At 49.0% G+C, this 25420-nt stretch overlaps 1 protein-coding gene across 1 annotated transcript in view; it reads left to right on the top strand.

Annotated features, from left to right (window-relative positions):
• The window catches only part of MYO15A (myosin XVA), an 84818-nt gene that overhangs the window by 34586 nt on the left and 24812 nt on the right, over window positions 1-25420 (top strand). Inside the window, exons 25-43 of the mRNA XM_088657268.1 lie at window positions 1192-1380; window positions 3018-3130; window positions 4964-5055; window positions 7219-7336; window positions 8063-8127; window positions 8588-8776; window positions 12072-12153; window positions 12535-12673; window positions 13584-13692; window positions 14996-15125; window positions 15649-15770; window positions 16224-16283; window positions 17457-17532; window positions 18861-18976; window positions 20448-20566; window positions 21701-21842; window positions 21933-22044; window positions 22588-22662; window positions 24753-24958. Of these exons, the coding sequence (XP_088513394.1) occupies window positions 1192-1380; window positions 3018-3130; window positions 4964-5055; window positions 7219-7336; window positions 8063-8127; window positions 8588-8776; window positions 12072-12153; window positions 12535-12673; window positions 13584-13692; window positions 14996-15125; window positions 15649-15770; window positions 16224-16283; window positions 17457-17532; window positions 18861-18976; window positions 20448-20566; window positions 21701-21842; window positions 21933-22044; window positions 22588-22662; window positions 24753-24958 (2254 nt within the window). The remainder of the gene's footprint in view (window positions 1-1191; window positions 1381-3017; window positions 3131-4963; window positions 5056-7218; window positions 7337-8062; window positions 8128-8587; window positions 8777-12071; window positions 12154-12534; window positions 12674-13583; window positions 13693-14995; window positions 15126-15648; window positions 15771-16223; window positions 16284-17456; window positions 17533-18860; window positions 18977-20447; window positions 20567-21700; window positions 21843-21932; window positions 22045-22587; window positions 22663-24752; window positions 24959-25420) is intronic.

Here is a 25420-nt window from a genome sequence, read left to right as displayed (position 1 = left end):
AACTTGGCAGCTATGGTCCCCATTCCAGGGGAACCGTCTAGCAGAATCAGAAGCCAAAGGGTACGAAGCAGGAAAGGAGCTGTCTAGAAGGCAGCTAGACTAGGAGCAATTCCAATGAAAGTTGGAGGGCTGTGCCTGGCTGCTCCAGCCTTCCTAGGGCCCTGATCCTGCCCATTATTATGGCATCAGTTCCTCCTTCTGCACAGGACTAGGACAGAGGATGCCTTGTGCTGCTAAATGAGTACACACAGGTCCCACTTTCTGGACACAATGAGTTCCTTTTAAATCGCTCCTTAGGCGAGCGTTCGCATAACGACCTTTCGATTTCCATTATTCCCTAAGGGAACATTTTGAATCCATGATTTGTCCAGTCTCTCTCCCTGCTCCCTGCTTGGTTTCCCCCCCCTGAAATGGCTGAAGCCAACCAACAAAAGAGAGAGAAAGGGAAAGCTGATTTGTCCGAATCCTCCTGCTCCGTGATTTGCCTGATCTCCCTCCTTCCTGACATGGTTTCTGACCAAAAATGGCTGCTGCCAACCAATAAAGTACAAACAAGGAAGTAAGGAAGAGGGCAAACTCTGGCTGTTCGGATACCTGACTCGGCTGTTTGTGTAGCAAGGTTTGGGGCATAGTTCTTTGTGTCCAGATAACTGAATTTGTGGCTATTGCGCCTTCCAATGGCAGGAGCTGTATATACTGTGCCAATGGTACGACGACCTATAGAATGTGGAGAGTCAAAAGTTGATGAATAAACCAGAAAGGAAAGCTGGGGGGAAGTCATGGGGGTGGGGGTGGTCAGGAATTTACCTTGTGATTATATTGTAAGATGTAATTTTGTTAAAGGTGAAAAATCTAAAATAAAACATTTTTTTTAAAAAAAAAGTTGATAAATACCGGTAATTCCAGGGTGAGGCACATTAGATCCCCTGATCTGAAGGTTCACTAGGTAGGGTATTGCCATGGATTATAATCTCAGGAATTCCCTCTCCCCACCCCCACCCCTGTCCTCTAACGGGGTCCCCCCCTGCGGAGGTCTCGTCTGATTCCAGTTCTGGGAATGAACTGCTCCTGACAACTGGGCATTCAGTTGAAGTTGCCTTTAGGGATTTTGCTCTCTGCTGATCCCCAGTGCCCTTCTCCTTCCTGGATCTTAAGCACCCAGGGCAGCTCAGGACTGATCCTTCTTCACAGGGGCCTTGCAGAGGGATGGCGAGGCTGGTCAGTCGCCATGAAGGACGGCACCCAGTGGGCTGAGCTGGCCGGACACGACTACGTCTTAGACCTGGTGTCCGACCTGGAACTCATCCGTGGCTTCCCAAAGCAGAAGTCCTACTTCATTGTTGCCTCAGAAGGGCTGGAGAGAAATATTGGCGGCAAAGCGTAAGTAGCAGAGGAGATTTGCTAGCTCTTTCTCTGAACAGTTCAGTGCAGTTTCAAGAGCATAATATAGTGGACACGGGTTGCAGAAGGTTGTTGGAAGGACAGGTCCTGAAGTGCTTGGGATGCCCAGAGATCAAGGATCCCACTTCTGACACAAGCTTGCTTTCTGTTTTGCCTCGAGGGATAGCTAAATTGGTAGAGCATGAGACTCTTAATCTCAAGGCTGTGGGTTCGAGTCCCACGTTGGGCAAAAGATTCCTGCATTGCAGGGGGGGGGTGGACTAGAAGATGATCCTCGCGGTCCCTTCCAACTCTACAGTCCTGATTCTATACAGATGTGAAACTGCCCTGGTGTTATCCTAGTGGCTCCCATAAAGGATGCAGCTTTTGGTTTTGATGAATCCAACAAATATATGAATACCAGTCAGATCTGAGGATGGTCAGAATCTTCCCATTTGCCTAACCCAGTCTTAGGAAATATTTCAATATGCCCACTTCCAAAAATATAAACAATATTAGCAAAAAAAGGGGGGTGTACTAGTAATAAAGGCTGTTCAGCAACAACAAAACTATTTTAAACATGTCAGAAAAACTAAGAACCCTTTAAAATACAGTGGTATCTCGGTTTACAAACACAATTGGTTCCGGAAGTCTGTACTTAACCTGAAGCGTACTTAACCTGAAGCGAACTTTCCCATTGAAAGTAATGGAAAGTGGATTAATCCGTTCCAGACGGTCCGTGGAGCACTTAAACTGAAAATACTCAAACCGAGGCGTACTTAAACCGAGGTATGACTGTATGGGGCTCTTTTTAAATCAGTGGCCCAGCCAGTAACATTCCCGCTATTTTCAGCCCCCCAGGCACCCCCTTAGCAGCAGGGGTTAACCCCCCCCCCCATGCCGCTCACAAGCTCATTTTGGAACACAACACAAAATAGGAAGGAAAGGAATCCCAAAGAGCACAGCACCCACATAGTTCTCTGCAGAGTGTCCTCTCACAGCCCTCCCTGACAAGGGTTCATGACTTGCCCAGGGAGGGCAATAATCTCTTGCCAAGTAATGAAAGGGAGGGGCCACGACAGGCAAAACAACAAACAAGGCAGCCATTCCCTTGTGGACAACCTTCCAGGGTGGTGGGTGGAGCCAGAAAGGGAAAAACGGGCGGAGCAACAGCTGTGACTCTTGCCTTTGTACATTTCAGCATGCAGAAAAACAGAGGTTTCAACACACACCTCTCCACCCAGACGAGCAAGAGGCATTATCCTAGTTCAGGAGACATGCTCATGCCATGCAAAAAGCACTTAAGGGCACAAAGCAGGGCTCCTGATGGCGGTGGGCTTAAGGAGATTCCCCCCCCCCCCGGGCTGGTTAGAGAGGTGTGAAGGATCACATGCAGGCCACAGACTGGAGGTTACCCACCCCTGTTTTAGACTTTAAAAGAACAGTGTGCAAGCATGAAACTCTGCATGTGCTGAATCCCCTCTGCAGATTTCCAGCTGGAGTTTTATTTTACCTTGACATTTTCCCCTCTGCTCGCTCACTCTTCTTAGTGCCACCCCCGATTTGAAACATGGTGTTGTCTGCCCTCCCTCCTCCTCCTCCTCCTCCCATTGCTCTCCTTCCCTTTTTATCCTTAGAGTATTCAGACACAGTTTGGATTCTGGTGAGAAGGTTCCTCCTCCGCCACTTATGAAGGCCCCTACAGTGGCCCCCACCAACCTGCCAGACTCAGAAGGATATTGCAGTCACGGTAAGGACCAAGGGTTCGTCCACCCTTCACTGGTGTCTCGCGCCTAGAAAGCAGGTTTCCTGCTTGTTCTGTGCTTTCCAGGCATGGATCCAAGCGCTTTTACATTTGCCCTGCTGCTTTCGTTGTGAAAACTCGCTCTTTAGCACTGAATCAGAGCAAACGTCAATCACAGAAAACTTGATTGACATTTGCTCCGATTCAGCAGTAAAGAGTAAGTTTTCCTGGAGCGAACTGGGAGGACGAGTGAATGTATGGACAAGCCCTGAGCTTGTTGGTGTGTGTGTGTGTGTGTGTGTGTGTGTGTGTGTGTGTGTGTGTGTGTGACAGAAGATCATAACATCGCTCATAGAAAAATGTCACCACCACCCCTGCCAGCCACCTGATGTCACAATGATGTCAGGTGACCCATTTTTATTAAATTATTTGAGGGCATTTGCACCCTGCTCTTCAGCTGAAAGGACTACCAGAGTGACTTCCATGCAGTCAATTAAAACCAGGCAGTCCCTGCCCTGCAGACTTGCAATCTAAAAAAGAAAATAAAAGCACAATAACACAAGGGTAAAACAAAATTTAAAAAATCCTTCCAGTAGCCAAAAAATCCTTCCTTAGAGACCAACTAAGTTTGTCATAGGTATGAGCTTTCGTGTGCATGCACACGAAAGCATATACCTATGACAAACATTTTTTTTTTTTACTGCGTCAAACCAACACGGCTACCTACCTGTAACAAGGGTAAAAGTGACAGAGAGGGTAGATTGGGAATTAAACGTAGGCACCAATTCTTAAACAGTTGCTGTTATAATGGCCAGCTAGCTCAGTGCAGGGGCAGGACCTGGACTTTTGGCAAAGGTGAGCCTTCAGAGTCCCATCTCTCCCACTGAGGCAGCCTGATGGAATGGCTGCCCCCAGCTGACAGGTGGAACATTTTCCTTTGCCTGCATGGTTCAAACTGTTTGTGCTTCCTCTTTGCAAGCCATGACATTCAACTGATGATCGTAACGGTGTCTGGGTAGCAGAAGCAGCGTCTGTTGAAAGTCCCTCTTCGTCCACCGTCCACCGTCCTTGCCCCATGATAATTTGTTTTATTGGATTCATACACAAATAAACACAACAAGAGCAATAAAGAAATAACACTCAAACCCAACTGTGAGGCAAACTCAGTTAGCCATGAGCCCTTTGCTTCCATTATGAAAGTACAGTGGTACCTCGAGTTACAAACGCCTCAGGTTACAAACGCTTCAGGTTACAAACTCTGCTAACCTGGAAGAGTTACCTCGAGTTGAGAACTTTGCCCCAGGATGAGAACGGAAATCGTGTGCTGGTGGCGCAATGGCAGCAAGAGGCCCCATTAGCAGAAGCATGCTTCTAGTTAAGAACAGTTTCAGGTTAAGAATGGACCTCCAGAACGAATTAAGTTCGTAACTAGAGGTACCACTGTATCAGTTATGTAAAAGATTGGTTAACCCAGGATAATTCCACCACGATCTGTGTGGGGCAGGTGTTTGGTAGTTATGTTCCTTCGTTGCTGCAGGTGTTAAAAAGCTCTGCCTTTCCACATCAAAATGATCAGCTTGAATAGTGTACCTTCCTTCGTGCAGTCAGTGTTCCATCAAAGCCACAGACCATAGTGGCAGGTGCAAAGTTTCAAACGCATTAGAAACCAGGGCTTGCCAACTCTTCTACCCAGCTTGTAGGAGGCTCACCCTCCATTTCCGATTAATCACCCTGGCAACCCTGATTTTTGGGCTGAGGGATCCCACGGGAATCATCACATTATGGGGACTGCTTTTTGGCTAATTCCCTTTTTATTTGTCTTTCTGAACCCGGAAGCAGATTCGGACACGTTCAGCGAGCCCAGAAGCCAGAAGGGGTTGGATCATTACCTGGACAGCCTTTTTGACCCTGTCCTGTCCTATGGGAATGGGGTAAGGAAAGCACCGTCCGTCCCCTCCCTAATCCCCAGACGCAAAGTGGGTGCTACACAGTCAGGCCCAGTGTCCTGTTTCTCAAAGGCCACCTAATTCTCAGAATGATGGAAGCGATATTTCTTCTGGTGTTAGCGGCCAAAAAAAGGTGTCTCTCTCCCAAGTGGTAAAACAGATTGTTCTGAACCTCAGATTTTAAAGAAAGAAAAGAAAAATGAAGCAGGAGGTGAATGCACAAAATTCCGAGGTGTGCCAGGCAGCAGTGTTGCCTGGATTCTCTGTCAAACGTGGCAGCAAAAAGGACAGCAATTTCCAGGATCAATAGCAAGGGAGGGAACAGTTACCCCGGAAGCAAGACAACCCCCCCCCCAACACACCACGGCACCAAATGTTGGCATGATGCAGGTGACAACATTTGCAACAAGGCAGTATGAAAATACCTAGGTGGGAAGACTGGTTCCCGTTCAGGCCTTGGAGTTTGTTAGAATTTAGGCCTTATTTCATTTGCACCACCACCACCCCACCAAGTGCCAACGCTCTCTCGCCCTGATCTGGCCACAGTGATCCATGCAATGGTCACCTCCAGGCTTGATTATTGTAACTCGCTCTATGCGGGGTGAGACTCCTTACGGGGTCCTGGCCATGGGATCACATTCATCCAGTGCTTTACCAGCTGCACTGGCTCCCGGTGGAGTACAGGATCAGGTTTATGTAATAATAATAATAATAATAATTTATTATTTATACCCCGCCCATCTGCTTCCAACAGAAAATTAAAACACAATAATCTATTAAACATTAAAAGCCTCCCTGAACAGGGCTGCCTTCAGATGTCTTCTAAAAGTCTGGTAGTTGTTTTCCTCTTTGTCATCTGTTGGGAGGGCGTTCCACAGGGCAGGCGCCACCACCGAGAAGGCCCTCTGCCTAGTTCCCTGCAACTTGGCCTCTCGCAACGAGGGAACTGCCAGAAGGCCCGCGGTGCTGGACCTCAGTGTCCGGGCAGAATGATGGAGGTGGAGACGCTCCTTCAGGTATACTGGACCGAGGCCATTTAGGGCTTTAAAGGTCAGCACCAACACTTTGAACTGTGCTCGGAAACGTACTGGGAGCCAATGTAGATCTTTCAAGACCGGTGTTATGTGGTCTCGGCGGCCGTTCCCAGTCACCAGTCTAGCTGCCGCATTCTGGATTAGTTGTAGTTTCCGAGTCACCTTCAAGGGTAGCCCCACATAGAGCGCATTGCAGTAGTCCAAGCGGGAGATAACTAGAGCATGCACCACTCTTGCTAGACAGTCTGCAGGCAGGTAGGGTCTCAGCCTGCGTACCAGATGGAGCTGATAGACAGCTGCCCTGGACACAGAATTGACCTGCGCCTCCATGGACAGCTGTGAGTCCAAAATGACTCCCAGGCTGCGCACCTGGTCTTTGAGGGGCACAGTTACCCTGTTCAGAACCAGGGAATCCTCCACACCTGCCCGCCTCCTGTCCCCCACGAACAGTACTTCTGTCTTGTCAGGATTCAACCTCAATCTGTTAGCCACCATCCATCCTCCAACCGCCTCCAGGCACTCAAACAGGACCTTCACTGCCTTCACTGGTTCTGATTTGAAAGAGAGGTAGAGCTGGGTATTAAGGTGCTGGTTTTGACCTTTAAAGCCCTATGCGGCTTGGGACCCTCGTACCTACGGGACCGCCTCTCCCTTAAGGTCCACAAACAACAATATTCTGGAGATCCCGAGCCATAAGGTGGCTGGATTGGCCTCTACTAGGGCCAGAGCCTTTTCAGTATTGGCCCCAACTTGGTGGAACGCTCTTTCACAGGAGACCAGGGCCCTGCGGGATTTGTCATCGTTCCGCAGAGCCTGCAAGTCAGAGCTGTTCCGCCTGGCCTTTGGGCTGGACTTAGTCTGACCCCTGTGTTTTTCCTCCCTCGTGGTTTGGATTTATGGACTACTGTACTTAAAATGAGGCTGCATTTTAAATTTTAATATTGTATTTTAATCTGTATTTTAATTAATTGCTTTTTATGTTTTATTGTAATTTTAATGGTGTTAGCCGCCCTGAGCCCGGTTTTGACTGGGGAGGGCGGGGTATAAATAAAAATTTGTTGTTGTTGTTGTTATTGTTATTATTATTATTATTATTTGTTCCGTCCTGGCCCAGGAACTGGAGAGGCCGTCTGCCGTCTCCCACAGGATGAAGGGAGGAGGCCAGATCGGTGCGGGGAATGGAGGCCAGAGCAATGGAGACGGTGTACCAGCTGAGGAACCCCAAACAGCCGGTGAGTGTGGGCAGGGCTGCTTTCCATGGCCAAACGGTGAACAACCAAAGTGAGGTCAGCTGTGAAACAATGGATGTGGAATTGTTCCCATGGAGAAAAATCGAGAGAGAGCCTCCTTTGGCGATTTCTTCAAAGCCTGATCTTCCTAGAGCAGGGGCAGCCGATCTGGTGCCTCCCAGAATCCTCCAGAAGCTGTTGGATTGTTGCTCCCAGTTGGCATTGCCAATGGACAGGGGGCTGGGAGTTGTAGTCCAACAAGATCTGGAAGAGGCGCATGTTGGCTACGCCAATCCTAGGGAGGGGTGCTCTCTGTCCTAGGACACCTTTGAAACATCCAAGGAACATCAAGATGACAATGATTCGTTTCGTTTATGAATCACTTCCCATTAGGCTTCCCAAAGCAATGTACAATGCAATAAAAACTTATATAGAACAATTGGATATAAAAGAAAAAGCAGAAACATTTACATATGCAAGACATTTAAAAACCGCTTTATAGATACAAAAACAACTTTAATCACACATTTATAAAATCAAGTCAAATTTGATACAGATATTAGCTGGGATTGAACCTACAACCTTCTGCATGTCAAACAGATGCTCTTGCCCTGAGCTACTGTATATCTCTCCCTGACCACAGCACCCGTCATCCTACCTTTGTGAAAAGTCCTTATTAACTGCGTCTGTATACCACACAATAACTGGCCTTGTTTCTATTCCCCGCAGCAGCAACAAATGAGGCCTTGCTGTTGGCGCAGCAAGCTTTCCGTAACCAGCAGGAGTTGCTTCTGGTAAGTAAAGGCAGGACTCAGGAGTCATACATGGGGGAAGATGGCATCGTTCAAGGGTCTGGATAAGGAATGAGCCATCTTATAGAAGTGATGCCATAAAAGGGCCATGCATTCCTACGTTTGACAAACTGTGCTTCCAGTTCTGACCCAGCACCTTGTCCTGCTTTCTGTTTCCCCATGTACAGCATTCACAAGTGACATGCTCAGCAGACTAACAAACAGTCTTCTTAACCTCATTTCTGTGACATCTAAGTGCACCCACAATGGTCCTTCCTTCCTTCCTTTTGCTTTTTCTCCCTGGGATCATAGGATGTGCCTTTTAAAACTGGCCACTCTCTCTTTTCCGTCAGGGTTCCCGCACCTTTAACTGCCACTTGGGGCCCTGCTGTTAAAAGCGCAGGAGCCCTGCTGGAAAAAGAAGGGTGGCAACCCTAACCCCTGCTCTTTCTCTCTGGGGCAGGCTCAACACATGGCCCAAGTGGAGGCTCTCCGCCGACGGCAGCAGGCCGCTGTAGCAGCGTTGGCCGGTGCAACCTCACTCAGCGCATGCCAGGACTCCAGCCCCAGGTCTCCCCAGCACAGAAGCCCTTCCAGGACCCAGAGGAGCAGCACCTATGATGCCGGGCCTCATGGGGGCCTACCTCTCCAGGTGAGTCTCTTATGTGTACAGGTGATGAGATGCAAAGAAGATGCCTGGGGTTCTTGGTTCTCTGGTCAGTGGCAGAAGAAGAAGAAGAAGAAGAAGAAGAAGAAGAAGAAGAAGAAGAAGAAGAAGAAGAAGAAGAAGAAGAAGAAGAAGAGGAGGAGTAGGAGTTTGGATTTGATATCCCACTTTATCACTACCCGAAGGAGTCTCAAAGCGGCTAACATTCTCCTTTCCCTTCCTCCCCCACAACAAACACTCTGTGAGGTGAGTGGGGCTGAGAGACTTCAGAGAAGTGTGACTAGCCCAAGGTCACCCAGCAGCTGCATGTGGAGGAGCGGAGACACGAACCCGGTTTACCAGATTACGAGTCTACCGCTCTTAACCACTACACGGCCCTCTGTCACCCAGAGATGGTTGTTGAGCACAAGACATAGCTGGCAGTGCACAGAGCTGCATTTTTTCCCAGTGCATCACTGGTTGCAGTGCCTCCTCCAAATGTTGGAGTGGCCCCCACCCTCTGTCTATCTACGTCAGGTTTCCTCAACCTCGGCCCTCCGGATGTTTTGAGACTACATTTCCCATCATCCCTGACCACTGGTCCTGCTAGCTAGGGATCATGGGAGTTGTAGGCCAAAAACATCTGGAGGGCTGAGGTTGAGGAAGCCTGATCTACGTCATCACTGTCATGATTAGCAACTGCTGCCGCCACTGCTGCTTCCCCTCTTCATTTCTGCCACCTACTTCCTTAGCCACTAAGGAAGCAGGGAAGGACAGCTACTATGCCTCTGTCTTGCCCATAGCTGTTTCTTCCTTCCTTTTATATTTATTTATTTATTTTTGTGTAATAATTTTATTAGTTTTCAATTACAACAACCCAATAAAAGCCTCATTGTCACAATACCAAATTATAATACAATTAATAATGCCAATTGTTCAGATGCCAAATTATATTATTTTGTTGGCCCCTTGCATGCTAGAATTGATTATTTGGTAATTTACTTTTAACTCTGAATTCCAATTACACACCAGTCAGAATAACAAACCCTATAACCTTCCCTTTTAAATAATAATAATAATACTGCTTTTATTTATTTTCATGGTACAGAAGATAAATTTTGAGAAAAAAATTGTTACAACAGTAAACAACAAATAACTTGTGCTGATAAAATTACAGACTTTTACCATGCCATGTGTTAAAGTTTCATTGGATTGGTCTAAGTCACAGGCATCCCCAAACTTCGGGCCTCCAGATGTTTTGGACTACATTTCCCATCTTCCCTGACCATTGGTCCTGTTAGCTAGGGATCATGGGAGTTGTAGGCCAAAACATCTGGAGGGCTGCAGTTTGGGGATGCCTAGTCTAAGAGAATCCACAAGTGCTGGGTGGATTCCTGCCACAGTCTGAACAATTTATGTATTCAATAAACATCTGCCATATGTTATAAAAGAAATGCAGGTGGCGCTGTGGTCTAAATCACTGAGCCTCTTGGGTTTGCTGATCAGAAGGTTGGCGGTTCAAATCTGAACAACGGGGTGAGCTGCTGTTGCTCTGTCCCAGCTCCTGCCTACCTAGCAGTTCGAAAGCATGCCAGTGCAAGTAGATAAATAGGTACCGCTGTGGCGGGAAGGTAAACAGCGTTTCTGTGCACTCTGGTTTCCGTCACAGTGTTCCGTTGCGCCAGGAGTAGTTTAGTCCTGCTGGCCACATGACCCGGAAAGCTGCCTGAGGACAAATGCCAGCTCCCTTGGCCTGAAAGTGAAATGAGCACCGCAACCCCATAGTCGCCTTTGACTGGAGTTAACCGTCCAGGGGTCCTTTACCTTTACCTATAAAAGGAATATGGATTGTGCTTGCCCTTTGCTGCTCATAGAATCATAGAATCATAGAGTTGGAAGAGAACACAAGGGCCATCCAGTCCAACCCCCTGCCAAGCAGGAAACGCCATCAAAGCATTCCTGACAGGTGGCTGTCAAGCCTCCGCTTAAAGACCTCCAAAGAAGGAGACTCCACCACACTCCTTGGCAGCAAATTCCACTTTCAAACAGCTCTTACTGTCTGGAAGTTCTTCCTAATCTTTAGGTGGAATCTTCTTTCTTGTAGTTTGAATCCATTGCTCCGTGTCCTCTTCTCTGGAGCAGCAGAAAACAACCTTTCTCCCTCCTCTATATGACATCCTTTAATATATTTGAACATGGCTATTATATCACTCCTTAACCTTCTCTTCTCCAGGCTAAACATACCCAGCTTCAACTGACCTGTTAGTTTCTCAGCCATGCTATTCACCATACTCTGTTACACTAAGAATCAATCTTCAGCCCAATACCAGATTTCCAGCACCCATATGGAAATAGTCAATAGAAAGTTTAAGAGGTCGTCTTTAGGATAATCATGAGCAGACGGGATCCTAAGCCCAAGTAGTGCTTGTGCAGGGAACATTTCAATTGTTTTGTTGTATATCAGGCTTATTTCTTTGAAGACAGCATTCCAAAAGGGTTTGATGATGTCACGACACCACCACATATAGTAATATGTACCTTTGACTGTGCATGTCCTCCAACAATTGGGATTGACTTCCTTGCATGTTCGGGATAGCCTCACCAATCCATAACGCCACCCTTGTAATCCCTGCCAAGCCAGAACAAGGGCCAGGTGAGCAAGCAAGTTGTAGTGGCGAAGAAGAAGAGCATGTGCAGGGGGATTGTGCCAGTGGGTTCCCCTGCTCTGGTGTGGCTCCTCGACAGTTATGCCAGCCTTTGATGACAACCCTAGAAGGTTGCACAGGTCTGGCTTGTGCCCTGTCCTTGATGCCCTTGCAGCCCAGAAGCTGCTTCCCTCACCTCCTCTGAGACACTGGGTGCTTTTGCTGAAATCTTTGTGCCCTCCTTTAGGTGACCTCGAGCTGCCCGACACTGGATATCTCTCTGCCCGTATTCATTTCACTCACCTCCAAAGCTGGCCTGGCCATCGCCACTGGGTTTTGTTTGTGTGTTTTTCAAGCTGCGTGCCCAGTCGGGAACGGCAGGTCTTCAAATCCACAGTTCTGCGGTAGAGCAATGGACCAGGTTTGGTGGAGCTGGGGAGGGTGGGGAGCAGTTTCAGGAGGGGCTCTAGGCACACCCAGATATTCAAGGAATGGCTTTTAAGTGTGGGGAGAAGATCCAAGAAAGGCCTTGAGAATGGTCTCAGTTTGGACTAGGTGGCTCAAGAGTACTGTTCTAGATTTTGTTCTAGCTCCCAGCTCCAGAATTCTGAGGCTGCGACTCATCACAGTGTTTAATTTCACCCCCTCCCTGGCAGAGAGAAGGCGAGAAAGGGATGGCAGACGGCACTGCAGCATCACCGAGCCTTACACAAGACATGCCACTCTTTCAGAAATCTGGTAAGGAGTTTCTGTTTTGACCAGTGGTGGCTGGGGTGGCTGGGGCCAGAGGCAAAAACAGGCAGAGCAACAAATGCCATTTTTACCTTTGCACAGTAGACTTATTTTCTACTGACACTTACTCTCTCTCTCTCTCCCCCCCCCCCCAGGTCAGGCAAACAGAGAGGCATTATCAGAGTTCAATGGCACATGCTAGCCAGACAAAAACATGTTGGGGGGGGTGCAAGGCATGGCTGGGTGTGGACTGGAGAGAGTTCAGAGAGCCAGAGAGAAAGGCCTGGAGGGCAGCATGTGGCCCCCGGGGCCTGAAGCACCCCAACCCACACTTTACACAAACAGGCCACTGTTTTCTCACTTCTTTTTCTGTCCCTCCTTGTGTAGATCCTGCCTCCAGGCTGCGTGCTGGTGAGCTTGTCCGCCACTCCAAGCTGAACTCGGAATACATTCCGGAGCCGACGCAGAACATCCGCAACATTATCAAGCAGTACCAGCAACCTGCACGCATCCCAGAACCCACCAGGTCAGATCCAGGCTCTTGAAAGCAGTCACCGCTCCCAGTCTTTAGGCCCCAGAGACACGTAGTTGTGCCAGCTCATGCTGACATGGAACCTACAGGGGCAAATAATGTCAGGGACTGGCAGGACGCTGGAGGGTGCACACCGGGGGGAAGGGGGGCTGGTGTCTGACTTGGCAGAGGGGGCCAGTGATTTGTGGGGACCAGGAGGCAAGAGTCAAAGGCAGGGGAAGCTTCAGACCTTGAGGGTGGAGCACAGGATGAGTTGGAAGAAGAGGAGAAAGAGGCAGGTCGGGCAAGTGAAGGGCCAGGCACTTCCCCACCCTCTCCTGCACCGCTGTCTCGCAGAACCAGGAGGGGATTGAAAAGGGCAGAACAGAGACAGCTGTCACACAGGTGAGGTCTCCGGGTATGCGCCTGCAGCCCAGCTGAGGAAGGTACATAAATTTGGTGGAGGGGGAGTGGTCCCCTGCTTTTGCAGCTGCTCCATAAAGCAACGACCTGGGAATAGCTGCCTAGACGCTAAACTGGTGTGCATGGGTATTTGGAGCTGTGGAAACTGCTGGAACTGTCAGCTTAGACAATAAATGCTGTGCGCATTCTTTTGGCTAGGGAGTGTCCTTCAGAAATAATATTACCAGTAAATAATAACAGACACCCGAAATGGATGCCTATATGAGATATGTCTGAATGTGGCTGGGGGCAGTGAGGTCCTCAGACCATGGTGTAATAGACGGCGGGTGTTTATTCTTCCAGCTTCGAAGTTGTAAGTCTCTCAGGGCAGCCGTCAACCACCGGCTTGCTTCACCACCTTGAAACTCTCAAGACAGTGCTTGTGAGGGTTCTGTTAGATAGCTGGAGGGGAGTGCTTGCATAAATCCCTTGGTGGTTCTATACACCTCGCATTTCTTTGCAGGAAGGAAGGCGGGAAAGTATTTGTGAAGAAAATGGATCCCCACGAGGAAGCCTTGATGATCCTGAAAGGACAGCTGGCAGCCACGGAGGCACCAGCGCGGCCTGCTCCGGTATGGTTGGGGGCGGCCTGAGAGCATGCATCAGAGGAAGGCAGGAGGGCCGCCTCGTGGATTAGGGAAACAGAATGCTTTGTGAGGAAGCGTCAGTTGTCTGTATCTATGTGGTGCCGGCCAGCCCAACTGGGCTCGACCCACCCTGAGGGTCTGTTTCAGGATGAGGAGAGGAAAGCCAGGTGTGCTGCAGGCAGTGGGCTGCTCCGTGATGGGACAATGTCAGTGGAAGTCGCCTCGAAGGTGAGACACCAAAGGGACGTATCCCTCTACTGTCTCCTCTTCTGGGACACCATTGAGGAGCCAAGGTCTGCTACCGCATGGAAGCGGCAGAGAGCTGCTGGAAGGACCGGGAGTGAAAGGCAGGGAAGCAGAGATTTCCCAGGGTGAGGAGACAAGGAAAGGAAAGCTCCTGGGGTGGGAGAGCGGGAGGGTCTGTCGTTTTCTGTAGGTGGCCAGGACTAAGAGCTACCTTGACGAGAAGATTCTGTAGCTGTGTGTGACCTTTATATTTTGGATACCTGGCTGCAGATTTTATCCTACTTTTGTGCTGTTGCTGCTAAGAAAATTTGTATTTTGTTACATACTCCTTATTGTAATTGTTGCTGCTGTGGTTTTCCTTTTGCCCTACCTTTCTGACTGGGTTGCCCCAGTTGTAATTGTGCTTACGTAATTGTTTTTTGCTTTTACGTTGCATAGGTTTTACATTATGCAGTATATTTCTGTGGTGGGTTCTAAACTGCCCTGCGGTCTACTGAGAAAGGGTGGTATATAAATAATAATAATAATAATAATAATAAAATTAATAATTCTTATTGTGCATATGCGAATGCAGTCCTCCAGTCCTCTCCATCTGGTCCTTGGAATTCTCTCCACACACCAGTCACTGTCATAGATTTACATCCCCTTGAGTGTTTTAACCTGGCAGGAATGTATCTTGAACTCAAGATAACAATGCCTTTTGCTTGCTTGCATGGAGAATAGAGAGCTGTGTGTGCAGAAACTACGTCTACTGCACCAAGGTGAAATTTGTATCCCTTGCTCCACCCACACTTGTCTCTGGCCCAACCCACCACTGGCACCTGTCTCCTGGAAGGCTTCCCAGAAGGGAATGTGGCGCTTGGGCTGAAGGAGGTTCCCCAGTTCTGATCTAGGGACCCACCTAGGAAAGCAGACTGTAAAAGTGCCGGCCTCATGTGTGTTGCTTGTTGGCAAACCAGGACCGGCAGTGTTCCTGCTGAACATGCTCTGAGTGCCAACTCAGGTTTGCGGCTGTGTGATGTGAGGATTGGCTTTCTTGCAGGTCACCAGGGAGTTGGGAGCCAAGGAGGCAGTAGCCAGGGTGAAGCCTGTGACTTTTGCCAGGATGGCTGTGTCCTCTAGCATCCGCCCGCCACCCGCCATCACCAGATCTTTCCCTGAGGCCTCTCCAGGTAAAGAATGGCATTGTGTTCTCTGTGCTTGATTCCTTGACTGGGTGAACTGCCTCTTGGCCTGCCTGAGGCCTGGTGTTCACATGCAGCAAAATGAAGTAAGTAAGTTCAGGTGGGAGGTGCCATCTTTTACTTCTCCCTCCTGTGTAAATGCTCTGTTTTTCAGCTACTCATGCCTCTTTAGCTTGGAGAGCACCTGGCGTGGGGGTGCCAAACAAACGGTGGTTAAGCAAGGCTGTTGGTTTCAGACATAATGCAGTACCATAGTTAAAACAAACCATGGTTTGTGAGCCAACAGTAAACCATGGCTTTGTTTGTTGCCAGAAAGCAAACCATGGTTAGTCTACTGGGCTGGGTTTGGACATTCAAGCAAACCATGCTTTGGCTAAACCAGGCCTCAGACATGATACTTGTGTGATCTACCATGGCTTCTTGGGTGTGGGGTGTGGCCTTTTCTTAACAGAGAGCCCGGGGGGGGCAGGCTGTTCTCCAGCACAGCTACTGATGAATTCCTCTTTTCTAGTGTCGGTCTCACGTGAACTATCATCTGAGGATGAACTCATCCAGACGCGGCTTCACCGTCGTTGCAGTGAGGAGTTCTATGCATACCGCAATGTCTCTTGGAAAATCTATCTCAGGAAAGAGGTATTTCCTCTCAGTAAGGCTGCCCTCTCCTTTTCCTCATGAACAAGGGGGTGGGTTCCCTGTAACAAGGGAAGTTACAGGGAACCAGGCAGAGAGCCTTCTCAGTAGTGGCACCCGCCCTGTGGAGCACCCACCCTGTGGAGCCCTGTGGAGCGCCCTCCCTCTACATAAGCTGCGGCACGTTTACTTGGGTGGAGGATAGAGAAGGGTGTATAAAGACTGGAGAAAAATAAAATGTACATTTGTTCCTCTCCCCCTCCCCCACTTTCTCTTCTGGCCCCGCCCACCATTGCCCTGTGGCCCTGTGAAGGTTAATCAGAAGGGAATGCGGCTCTCGAGCTAAAAATGTCTCCCCACCCTTGACTTAGATGAATGCACCTTGGTCTGTTCCATCAGTGCTCTTAGGGTGGTTCTGCTCTCTCCCTGGTCACCTTCTGCTCTCTTTCCTGGCAGGTTTTCTACCCCAAGGACAGCATCAACAACCCTCTTGTGCTAGATCTCCTTTTCCGGCAGGTGAGATTGCGGTTCTGCTACCGACTGCTTTGACGGGGCTGTTCCTTAGGTCCTTCCTTTTACCAAGAGGTGCAACCTGGGTCCCTTGCAATGCACACAGCCACACGTGACCTGAGAGAGTTTCACCTCGGCCTCCTCTCCTTACCTTCCAAGTCCCGGACTGCAGAATCCGGGACCGGCAGCCGTGTGACACCGGAAGTTGCGTCGACGTAACTTCCGGTATCGCTTTGCCCTTCTATGGGCACCAAAAATGGCCACCGCCGGCTTCAAAAGTAGCTTCTACGCATGACTGGAAGTGTGTCGACGCAACTTCCAGTGTCGCCCCGTCCATCTATGGGCACCAAAATGGTCACCGCCAACACCGGAAGTCGCATCTATGCACTTCCGGTCATGCGTAGATGCGACTTTTGAAGCCGGCGGTAGCCATTTTTTGTGCCCATAGAAGGGCAAATCAGAAAAAAATGGCCGCCGGCAGGAGAAAATAACGGAGAAAAACGGGAGGCGAAGTGATACAGGGCACCACCGGGAAAAGGTAAGTAAAAACGGGGGTTTCCCGGGGAAAACGGGAGACTTGGCAGCTATGCTCCTCTCTGAGGGCCCTTCCAAATGTCCTTAATATTGTGCATTCATGGTTACTTGTGCTCATGATGGTATCGGGGCGGTGAAGTGTGATCCCATGTTGTTGATGATGATGAACTATTAAATTTATATATTGCCCTTCATCCAAGGATCATAGGGCGGTTTGCAGTATAAAAACACAAAAATGCATAACGTAATAACATACAAAACAATACCCCACCCCACCCCACCTCCTGGTTTGAAAGGTAATAAGATTGTTTACTTGACCAAAGGTCTGGGAGAAGAGGAATGTTTTCACCTGGCACCTAAAGATATGCAGTGAAGATGCCAGTTGAGCCTTCCTGGGGAGAGCATTCCACAGGCATCTGGTTGGCCACTGTGAGAACAGGATGCTGGACTAGATGGGCCATTGGTCTGATCCAGCACAGGGTTGTCTTGCTGAACTCCTAAAGTTTTGCTACTTCTAAAGGAGCCTTCCTGGTACCCTTCAGATGTTTTGGGTGCCAACTCATTGGGGCTGATGGGATCCAGCATCCAAAACATCTGGAGGGCACCAGGTTGGGGAAGGCTTACGCAATGCGTTTCTCCTTGCAGATCTTCAACGATACCTTGTCCGAGGCCTGCATACGCATCACTCAGGAGGAGAGACTCCGCATGAAGGCCCTTTTCGGTAACTCTTCTTGTTTCAGCTGGGGTGGCTCGTTACGTTTGGCTCCTCCCTCCCCAATCCTGCCCCAGGGCAACATAAAGCCATAGACCTGAAATGAGTTCCAGAAAAAAAGGTCAGCCCATGTGTTCAAGAGGATCCAAGGAGGGACATAATAATAATAATAATAATAATAATAATAATAATAATAATAATAATAATAATAATAATTTATTATTTATACCCCGCCCATCTGGCCGGGTTCCCCCAGCCACTCTGGGCGGCTTCCAACAAAATATTAAAATACAGAAATCCATCAAACATTAAAAGCTTCCCTAAACAGGGCTGCCTTGAGATGCCTTCTAAAGGTCTGGTAGTTGTTGTTCTCTTTGACTTCTGGTGGGAGGGCATTCCACAGGGTGGGTGCCACTACCGAGAAGGCCCTCTGCCTGGTTCCCTGAAACTTGGCTTCTTGTAGCGAGGGAACCGCCAGAAGGCCCTCGGCGCTGGACCTCAGTGTCCGGGCAGAACGATGGGACAAGGGAATAAACATTTATATTCATATAAATATGTGTTTATAATAATTTGCATGGTGTGGAGGAAGTGGCGAGGGGGCGGGGGGGAGAAATAAGAAGGAAGGAAGAGAGAGAGAGAGAGAGAGAGAGAGAGAGAGAGAGAAGTTATTTTCCATTTCTCATAATGCAATAGCTATGGGGTCATCCAGTGATTGGGCGTAGATTCAGGACAAACAAAGGTGTGTGTTGTTCCCACAACACCTACTTAAATTATGGAATTCGCTGCCACAATATGTGCTAGTGTCTGCAGTCTTAGAAGGCTTTAGAAGGACATGAGACAGATTCATAAAGTTGGGATGGGCCCCTGTGGTCTTCGAGAAACTGTTCACCTTTCTCATCCCTGGCTGCATTGGCTTTGCTGGCTGGGGCAGATAGGAAGTAGAACCCAACAACATCGGCAGGGCCAAAGTTTCCCCATTCCTGTCATGGGGGCTAGGTCTGTTAGTGGCAGCCAGCCACGAAGGCTAAATGGAGCCTCATGTTCAAGGGCAGTATATCTTTGAATGGTAGTTGTTTTGGCCAAACTCTGGCCTTCCTGTGAACCCGTGGACTTCTGAAATCATCTGGTTGGCTATTGTGGGAAGGATATGTGGCTAGATTAAAAATGGGCCCCCTGTAGCCTATTCAAACAGGGTTCTTCCTCAAAGGCAGGACTTATTCCTGCTAGCCAAAGTCCTGCCATTAACTTAGGCTTGCCCATTCTCTGACGCACAAGTAACTGAGGGATCTTGTGGGATCCGAGAGTGGTGTAAAGCCAGCCTCTGTTTCTTTCCTCAGCGGAAAACAAGCTGGACTCCTTTAGTCCGGTGGCCGATGAAAGCGTCAAGAAGGAGATCATCAGCGTTGCCCGGGATGGCTGGGAAGTGTATTTCTCTCGCCTTTTCCCTGCTACGGTAAGAAGCATCCACATGTGCACCCTTATTGCAGCAAAAAAAAAAAAAAATCTTCTGTGGGATCCGCTTAAATCCAGACAAACTGAGTAGACGAAACAGGTACGGGGAACCTGGTGCCTTCTAGATGTTGCTGAACTCCAACTTCCATCATGCCTGGCCATTGGCCATGCTGACTGGGGCTGATGGGAACTGGAGTCCAACAACATCTGGGGGTCCATAGGGTTCCCCATCTCTGTCATAGGACAGGATCTACTGCTTTAGACACAGTCTGTCGTGCTCCCACCCAAGACATGCAGACAGAGCCTCTTGTGAGCAAGGAACATACCTTTATTCAGGTGGGTAACAGAACAGGCTCAGCATCAGACACAGAGGCCAGAAGCCACAATTCAGGAGTTCAGAAACAGGGTGAGGAGTTCAGAACCAGGCAGAAACTGGAAAGAGAATAAAACAATTTAAACAGCCAGCATAAAGCCAAACTTTGAAGCTCACGACCCATTGAAACTGGGCAGGCACCTTTGCTGTACTGCTGTTGGTATCCGTTAAAAATAATTTTGTTTAAGCAAGTCTACCCAGACATGTACATTAGACACAATATATTGTAATATATTATTACCAGCCACCCCAATCTCTGAGTGATGCAACATTTCAGGGGTTTTGGCCCTTAACCAGGGTTTGAGGCACAGTGTAGACTATGGTGTCTTTATGATACATCGTTTGGTTTACACACATACATACAACCTGAGTCTACAGTGGAGGGATTTCCAGCATTCACATCTCAAGAGGGGCTTGTGTCCGACAGAAGCGCAGCACTGGATTCAAAGGCAGCCAACCAGCCATCTCTGTGTCTCTTTGTTCCTGGCAGCTGATATGGCTTCTGCCTGCTCCTTCTTCCTCCCAGGAGCCTTTGCCAAACATGGCTTCCCCCTGCACTTACATCATTGCCTCCTGTAACCCTGGCAACCCCCCCCCCCAATGTCCAACAAAGTCTTCTGCCTTGTGGGTGCTCTAATAACTGGCCCTTTTAGCCTTTGTTTCTTGATGGCTTATCTCCACCCAGCTATGTCAAGATGGGCTGGGTTGTTATCCTTAAACCAGCAGTGTTTGCCGCAGTTTTAATCAAACATTGATTAATTCTAACTTTGATTAATTCCAGGAATTATGGGTGTCCCAACACCCACAAACTCTGAGGGCCTGAACACATAACAAGAGAACAACCTGTTCTCTCTTTTTATTTGTTTTGGCTAACTTCTTTTTAACACCTGATTCTATCTGCAATTTTAGTGTCCATTTTTTTTGTAAACGGCTCAGTGCTTTTTAAATCACTTACTTATTTTATTATTAATTATTAAATTTGCATGCCGTCCTTCATCCGAAGCATTGCTCTCTGTTTAGATGCCCTTTGCTCTCCAGGTTCACCCTCCCTGTGTGGGCTGAGCCATGCCACACCTAACGGCTGTCTTGCTCCTTTCAGGGCAGTGTGGGCACCGGAGTGCAGATCCTGGCTGTGTCTGACACAGGGATCAAACTGCTGCGGCTGGTCAAGGGCACCAATTTGCCTGGGGAGCAGCTCCGGGTGCTGCGGGGCTACAGGTGAGGCTGCAGGGTTGGCTGGGATCCCTGGGAGGAGATGGAAAGGTGAAGGTCAGGGAAATGTGGGTAGGTTTAGTGGGGAGTGGGTCTCAGCAGCTGGCAGCATCAGGGAAGGGCTGTGTAGCTTGGTGGTGGAGCACCTGGTTTGCATGCAAAAGGACCAATCCATGGCATCTCCAGGTAAGGATGGGAGACCCTCCTGCCTGAAACACCCTAGAGAGCCGCTGCCAATCAGTGTAGTCAGCACTGAGCTAGATGGACCAAAGATCCAACTCGGCTTGTAGGGGAATGGCTATAGCTCATCGCTGTGTGGTCTAAACCACTGAGCCTCTTGGGCTTGCAGATCAGAAGGTTGGCAGTTCGAATCCCTGTGACGGAATGAGCTCCTGTTGTTCTGTCCCAGCTCCTGCCAATCTAGCAGTTCGAAAGCACACCAGTGCAAGTAGATAAAGTAGGTACTGTTGCAGCGGGAAGATAAACGGCGTTTCTGTGCACTCTGGTTTCTGTCACGGTGTTCCGTTGCGCCAGAAGCAGTTTAGTCCTGCTGGCCACATGACCCGGAAAGCTGTCTGTGGACAAATGCCAACTCCCTCGGCATAGCTGTCAAGCCCTGGATTCGAAGATAAGGAATCCTATGGGGTTGTCAACTCCCAGATATGAAAGTAAGGGCGCTGAATAAGGGAATTTCCCACAAAAAAATGGGACAGTTGACAGCACTGTGACCCTCGGTCTGAAAGCAAGATGAGTGCCGCAACCCCATAGTCCCCTTTGACTGGACTTAACCGTCCAGGGGTCCTTTACCGTTTACCTTACCATTTAACAGGTGGGTAGTTGGGGGTCTCACCAGCAGTCCACATTGCAGTGCACCCAGCTGCCCTGGGGGAAAAGGGGGCAGGACATCTGGGGCCCCAGCACAAAAGGCCCTGAACTTTCACCCTGGGCCATTCCCTGACAATGCCCTCAGTCCACAGACGGAGCCTCTCCCTTTGCAGCAGTGCCCCCCATATTCCCCTCTGAGAACCCTGGAGGAAGGTCATCAGTACCATCATCCAAATGCGCCTTTCCTGGATTCACCTTCAGCACCAAGCTTGACCTCCAAGCTTGGCAATGAACCCCATTTTCCTTTTGCCACAGCTACGGCGATATCCTCTTTGTGACCACCGGCTCGAAGAACATGCTGGAGGTCAACCTCACCAACGAGAAGCTCATCCTTTTCTCCCCCAAAGCTGCCCAGATTAAGGCACTGATTGACTATTTCCTCAACGAACTCAAGAAGGTAAAAAGATATAGCAGAGACCCTTTCTTTGGGAGCACCTTGTACCCCTGCTCCCCCCGCCACCCACCCATTGCCTTTCCCCCCTTCTAGGATTCACAGTACATGGTTGCGATCAAGAACCATATTACAGACGATAAAAGCCTCTTACGATTCCATAAAGGAGACATCATTTGCCTGCGGCCAATGGAAGGCTTGGATCAAGGTGAGAGACCAGCAGGAAGTCTGTGGGGGGAGGATGGGAAGCAACACAAAAAATCATGAGCATTTCAGTCTATGTTTCTCTTTTTCCATATGCAGTTTTGAACAGTCTGCACGTTTTTGCAAGCCATTTACATGGTGCAATCCATTTTTTTCTGCATTATTTTCACTAATATACGGTATGCAGACTTTCTCCAGAATACATCCGCATTTTTTGCACACACCTTTTGGGACGGATAACCGTTCCGCAAAATTCGGAGCAGCGCAATCAGTTCAAACGGATTTCAGTGCGTGTCTTGTCCCGTGTTGTGGTGCGAGCCCAAGCCAAATTCCTCCCTCGCCGTATTGTGCAGAGAGGTGGGATGCATGCAGCCACAACATACGAGGGGCTGGTGCCGAATGCAGCCGGATAATGGCAGGTGCAACAGAGGATCAAGGCTGGTCCCTGGCTCACCTGCTCTGTGAATCTGGGAGCCTGCCCGGGGCTAGGTTAAGAGGCTCTTCCGTGCCCTCCTTTGACACCGCCGTGACTCTCCCGTCCCCACAGACCGCTATTTCGGCTGCGTGGTGCGGAAGAAAGTGATGCTCCTTGAGGATGTGAAGAAGGGCACCCAGGATTTTGGTGGGTGGCTCTTGCGTGCTGTGATGTGTCCTGTCCCCCTGTCTCCTGTGTGTGGTGGCCTTTCTCTCTCTCCTGGGCAAACGGACTCCTGTACGCTAAAAAGTGGCCTATGCATGCTGCTCTTGCTCAGTGGCAGATCACAGACATGGCACAAGGCAACTTCGCGTGTTCCTTCCCTCAAGGGCAGGGTCCCACCTGCACTATACGTTTAAAGCACCCTCGTACTACTTTTAACAGCTGTGCCTTCCCTCCGAGGATTCTGGGAGCTGTCGTTCATTAAGGGTGATGTGAGTTAGGAGACCCCTCATTCACCTCACAGAGCTTCTGTTCCCAGCGTGGTTCACCTGTCAATCCCTCTTCCCAGGGAGCTCTGGGAATTGTAGCTCTGGAAGGGGAATGGGCGTCTCCTAACAACTCACATCACCCTTAAGGCACACCACTTCCCAGGATTCTTTGGGGAAGCCAGGACTGTTTGCCAGGGCCGGATTTACATATACTGTAAGCTAAACACTCTCTTGGAAGCCACCCCAAAAAAAAATAAAGGGAAGAAAACGTGGATGTACATTTTCAAAATATAAGATAAAATAAAACCTACATCATTTTAAGTTAGAGCTTAATAATTATTTCACTATTAATATACTTCTTCTTAATTGTATTTCACCATTAATATACTTCTTCTTAATTGTATTTCAGTTCAACAATTACTTTGATAAAATACATATTTTGTTATGTGCAAATGGCTTTAGATACCTATTAGGTCCATAAATTACCATATAGCATATATCCAACACAAAAAACAGTGACAATTTGTTGTTGACAAAGGACAGCTGGACATATAAAGGGCCTCATTACCTTCAGTAGCTTAGGGCCTCATCAAATCTAAATCCGGCCCTGCTGTTTGCAATAAGTGTTTAAAGTACTGTTTGCAATGGTGCTTTAAATGTATCATGCAGATGGGGCTCGGGGCTCCCAGTTGCTCAAGCAAATCTGACCTGGAACTCTGACCAGGGACTATCCCATAACCTACTTTGGTCTATTTGATGCAGTTCCCTTCTTGACCAGAGGCAGTATAAAAGCTGTATGCCCACTTGCCATCCCTAAGGCTGGAGGTTCAAGACCCACTGCGAAAATCAAAAATAAAAGGGGGGGAAGGGGGAAGGGGGGGAAGGAAGAAGAAAAAGACTCACTGCGGATTTGAGCCCTGAAAAAACGGCTTTCTTCTTCCACTGCCTGTTAGGGGCATAGTTCTCCTCTGGCTCCTTCTTGTTGTTGTTTAGTCGTTTAGTCATGTCCGACTTTTCGTGACCCCCATGGAGCAGAGCACACCAGGCACTCCTGTCTTCCACTGCCTCCCGCAGTTTGGTCAGACTATGTTGGTAGCTTCGAGAATAGGGTTGCCAGACTCAATAGAGGACAGGACGTCTGTGCCTTTAATTGCCCTGCTCTCTTTTGAGTCTGGAAACCTTAAAGAGAAACCAGCAGACCCTTTGTTTAATTTCCAAGCAAAGTGTCTTCTGGTTTCTCTCTAAGGTTTCCAGATTCAAAACAGAGCAGGGCAATTAAAGGCACAGAAGTCCTGTCCTCTATTGAGTCTGGCAACCCTATTCGAGAACAGGGTCCAACCATCTCATCCTCTGTCGTCCCCTTCTCCTTGTGCCCTCCGTCTTTCCCAACATCACAGTCTTTTCCAGGGAGTCTTCTCTTCTCATGAGGTGGCCCAAGTCTTGGAGCCTCAGCTTCACGATCTGTCCTTCCAGTGAGCACTCAGGGCTGATTTCCTTCAGAATGGATAGGTTTGATCTTCTTGCAGTCCATGGGACTCTCGAGAGTCTCCTCCAGCACCATAATTCAAAAGCATCAATTCTTTGGCGATCAGCCTTCTTTATGGTCCAGCTCTCACTTCCATACATCACTACTGGGAAAACCATAGCTTTAATTACACAGCTCCTTCTATCTGTCTCCATTTTCTGCCACGATAGATGAAATCCCTTGGCCTGATGTTGAGAGGGAGCAGCAACAGCTCTACCACCATGAAAGGGGGGGCAGCGGATATTGACAGCATATAACTCAATGCCTTCTTCCTGGTGTAGGATGGAAGTTTGGCGCCATTTATGGGAAATCGGGCTTCTTCCCTGCCGATTGCGTCCAGCCGGTGGCAGCGCCAGATTTTACCCACCTGCCCACGGAGAAGAAGGAGGAGCCCAAGGACAAGCAGGCCAAAGTGGCTGTCCCGGCCTCAGTGGCTGTGGCTGTTGCATCTGCAGCCGTGGCTCAGGAGCTTGACAAGAAGACTGAGGCGAGTGCAATGTGGAGGGGGTGGCCATGTGTCTCATGCCAGGCCTCAAAGCGAGGCGGGAAGCAGGATTCGGGGCGAGGAAGGAAGCCCCAGGAACGTTGCAACGCCCACCACTCTCTCACCAAGGTGACCAGAGAGGGAAGACCGCCAGGAAGCTGTCCCTAAAGCACCATGCTCCCTTCCTCCTTGCTGTTCATCTTGGGAGAAGAATTGCAGGGCAAGTCCAGCCCTACCATTAGGCAGTTGCCTCAGGCGGCAGATACTGGCGATGCAACAACAGTAGCCCCTTGGCCGTTTCCCCTGTGCCATTCCTCTCCATTAGAGGGGTGTGGCCTGGAAAGAATTATGAGGGCCAGACAGAGAAGACTGGTGTGTGTGTGTGTGTGTGTGTGCATGCGCGCGGGCATGCGTGCTGCATCTGGGTCTCAGGTTTTAATCAATTAATTAATTCAATTGAACCTT

Source organism: Zootoca vivipara, chromosome 13 (genome assembly GCF_965207765.1).
Source record: "Zootoca vivipara chromosome 13, rZooViv2.hap1.1, whole genome shotgun sequence".
Taxonomy (NCBI): domain Eukaryota; kingdom Metazoa; phylum Chordata; class Lepidosauria; order Squamata; family Lacertidae; genus Zootoca; species Zootoca vivipara.
The sequence above is the reverse complement of the archived record's forward strand: the minus strand, read 5'-3'. Positions and strand labels throughout refer to the sequence as shown.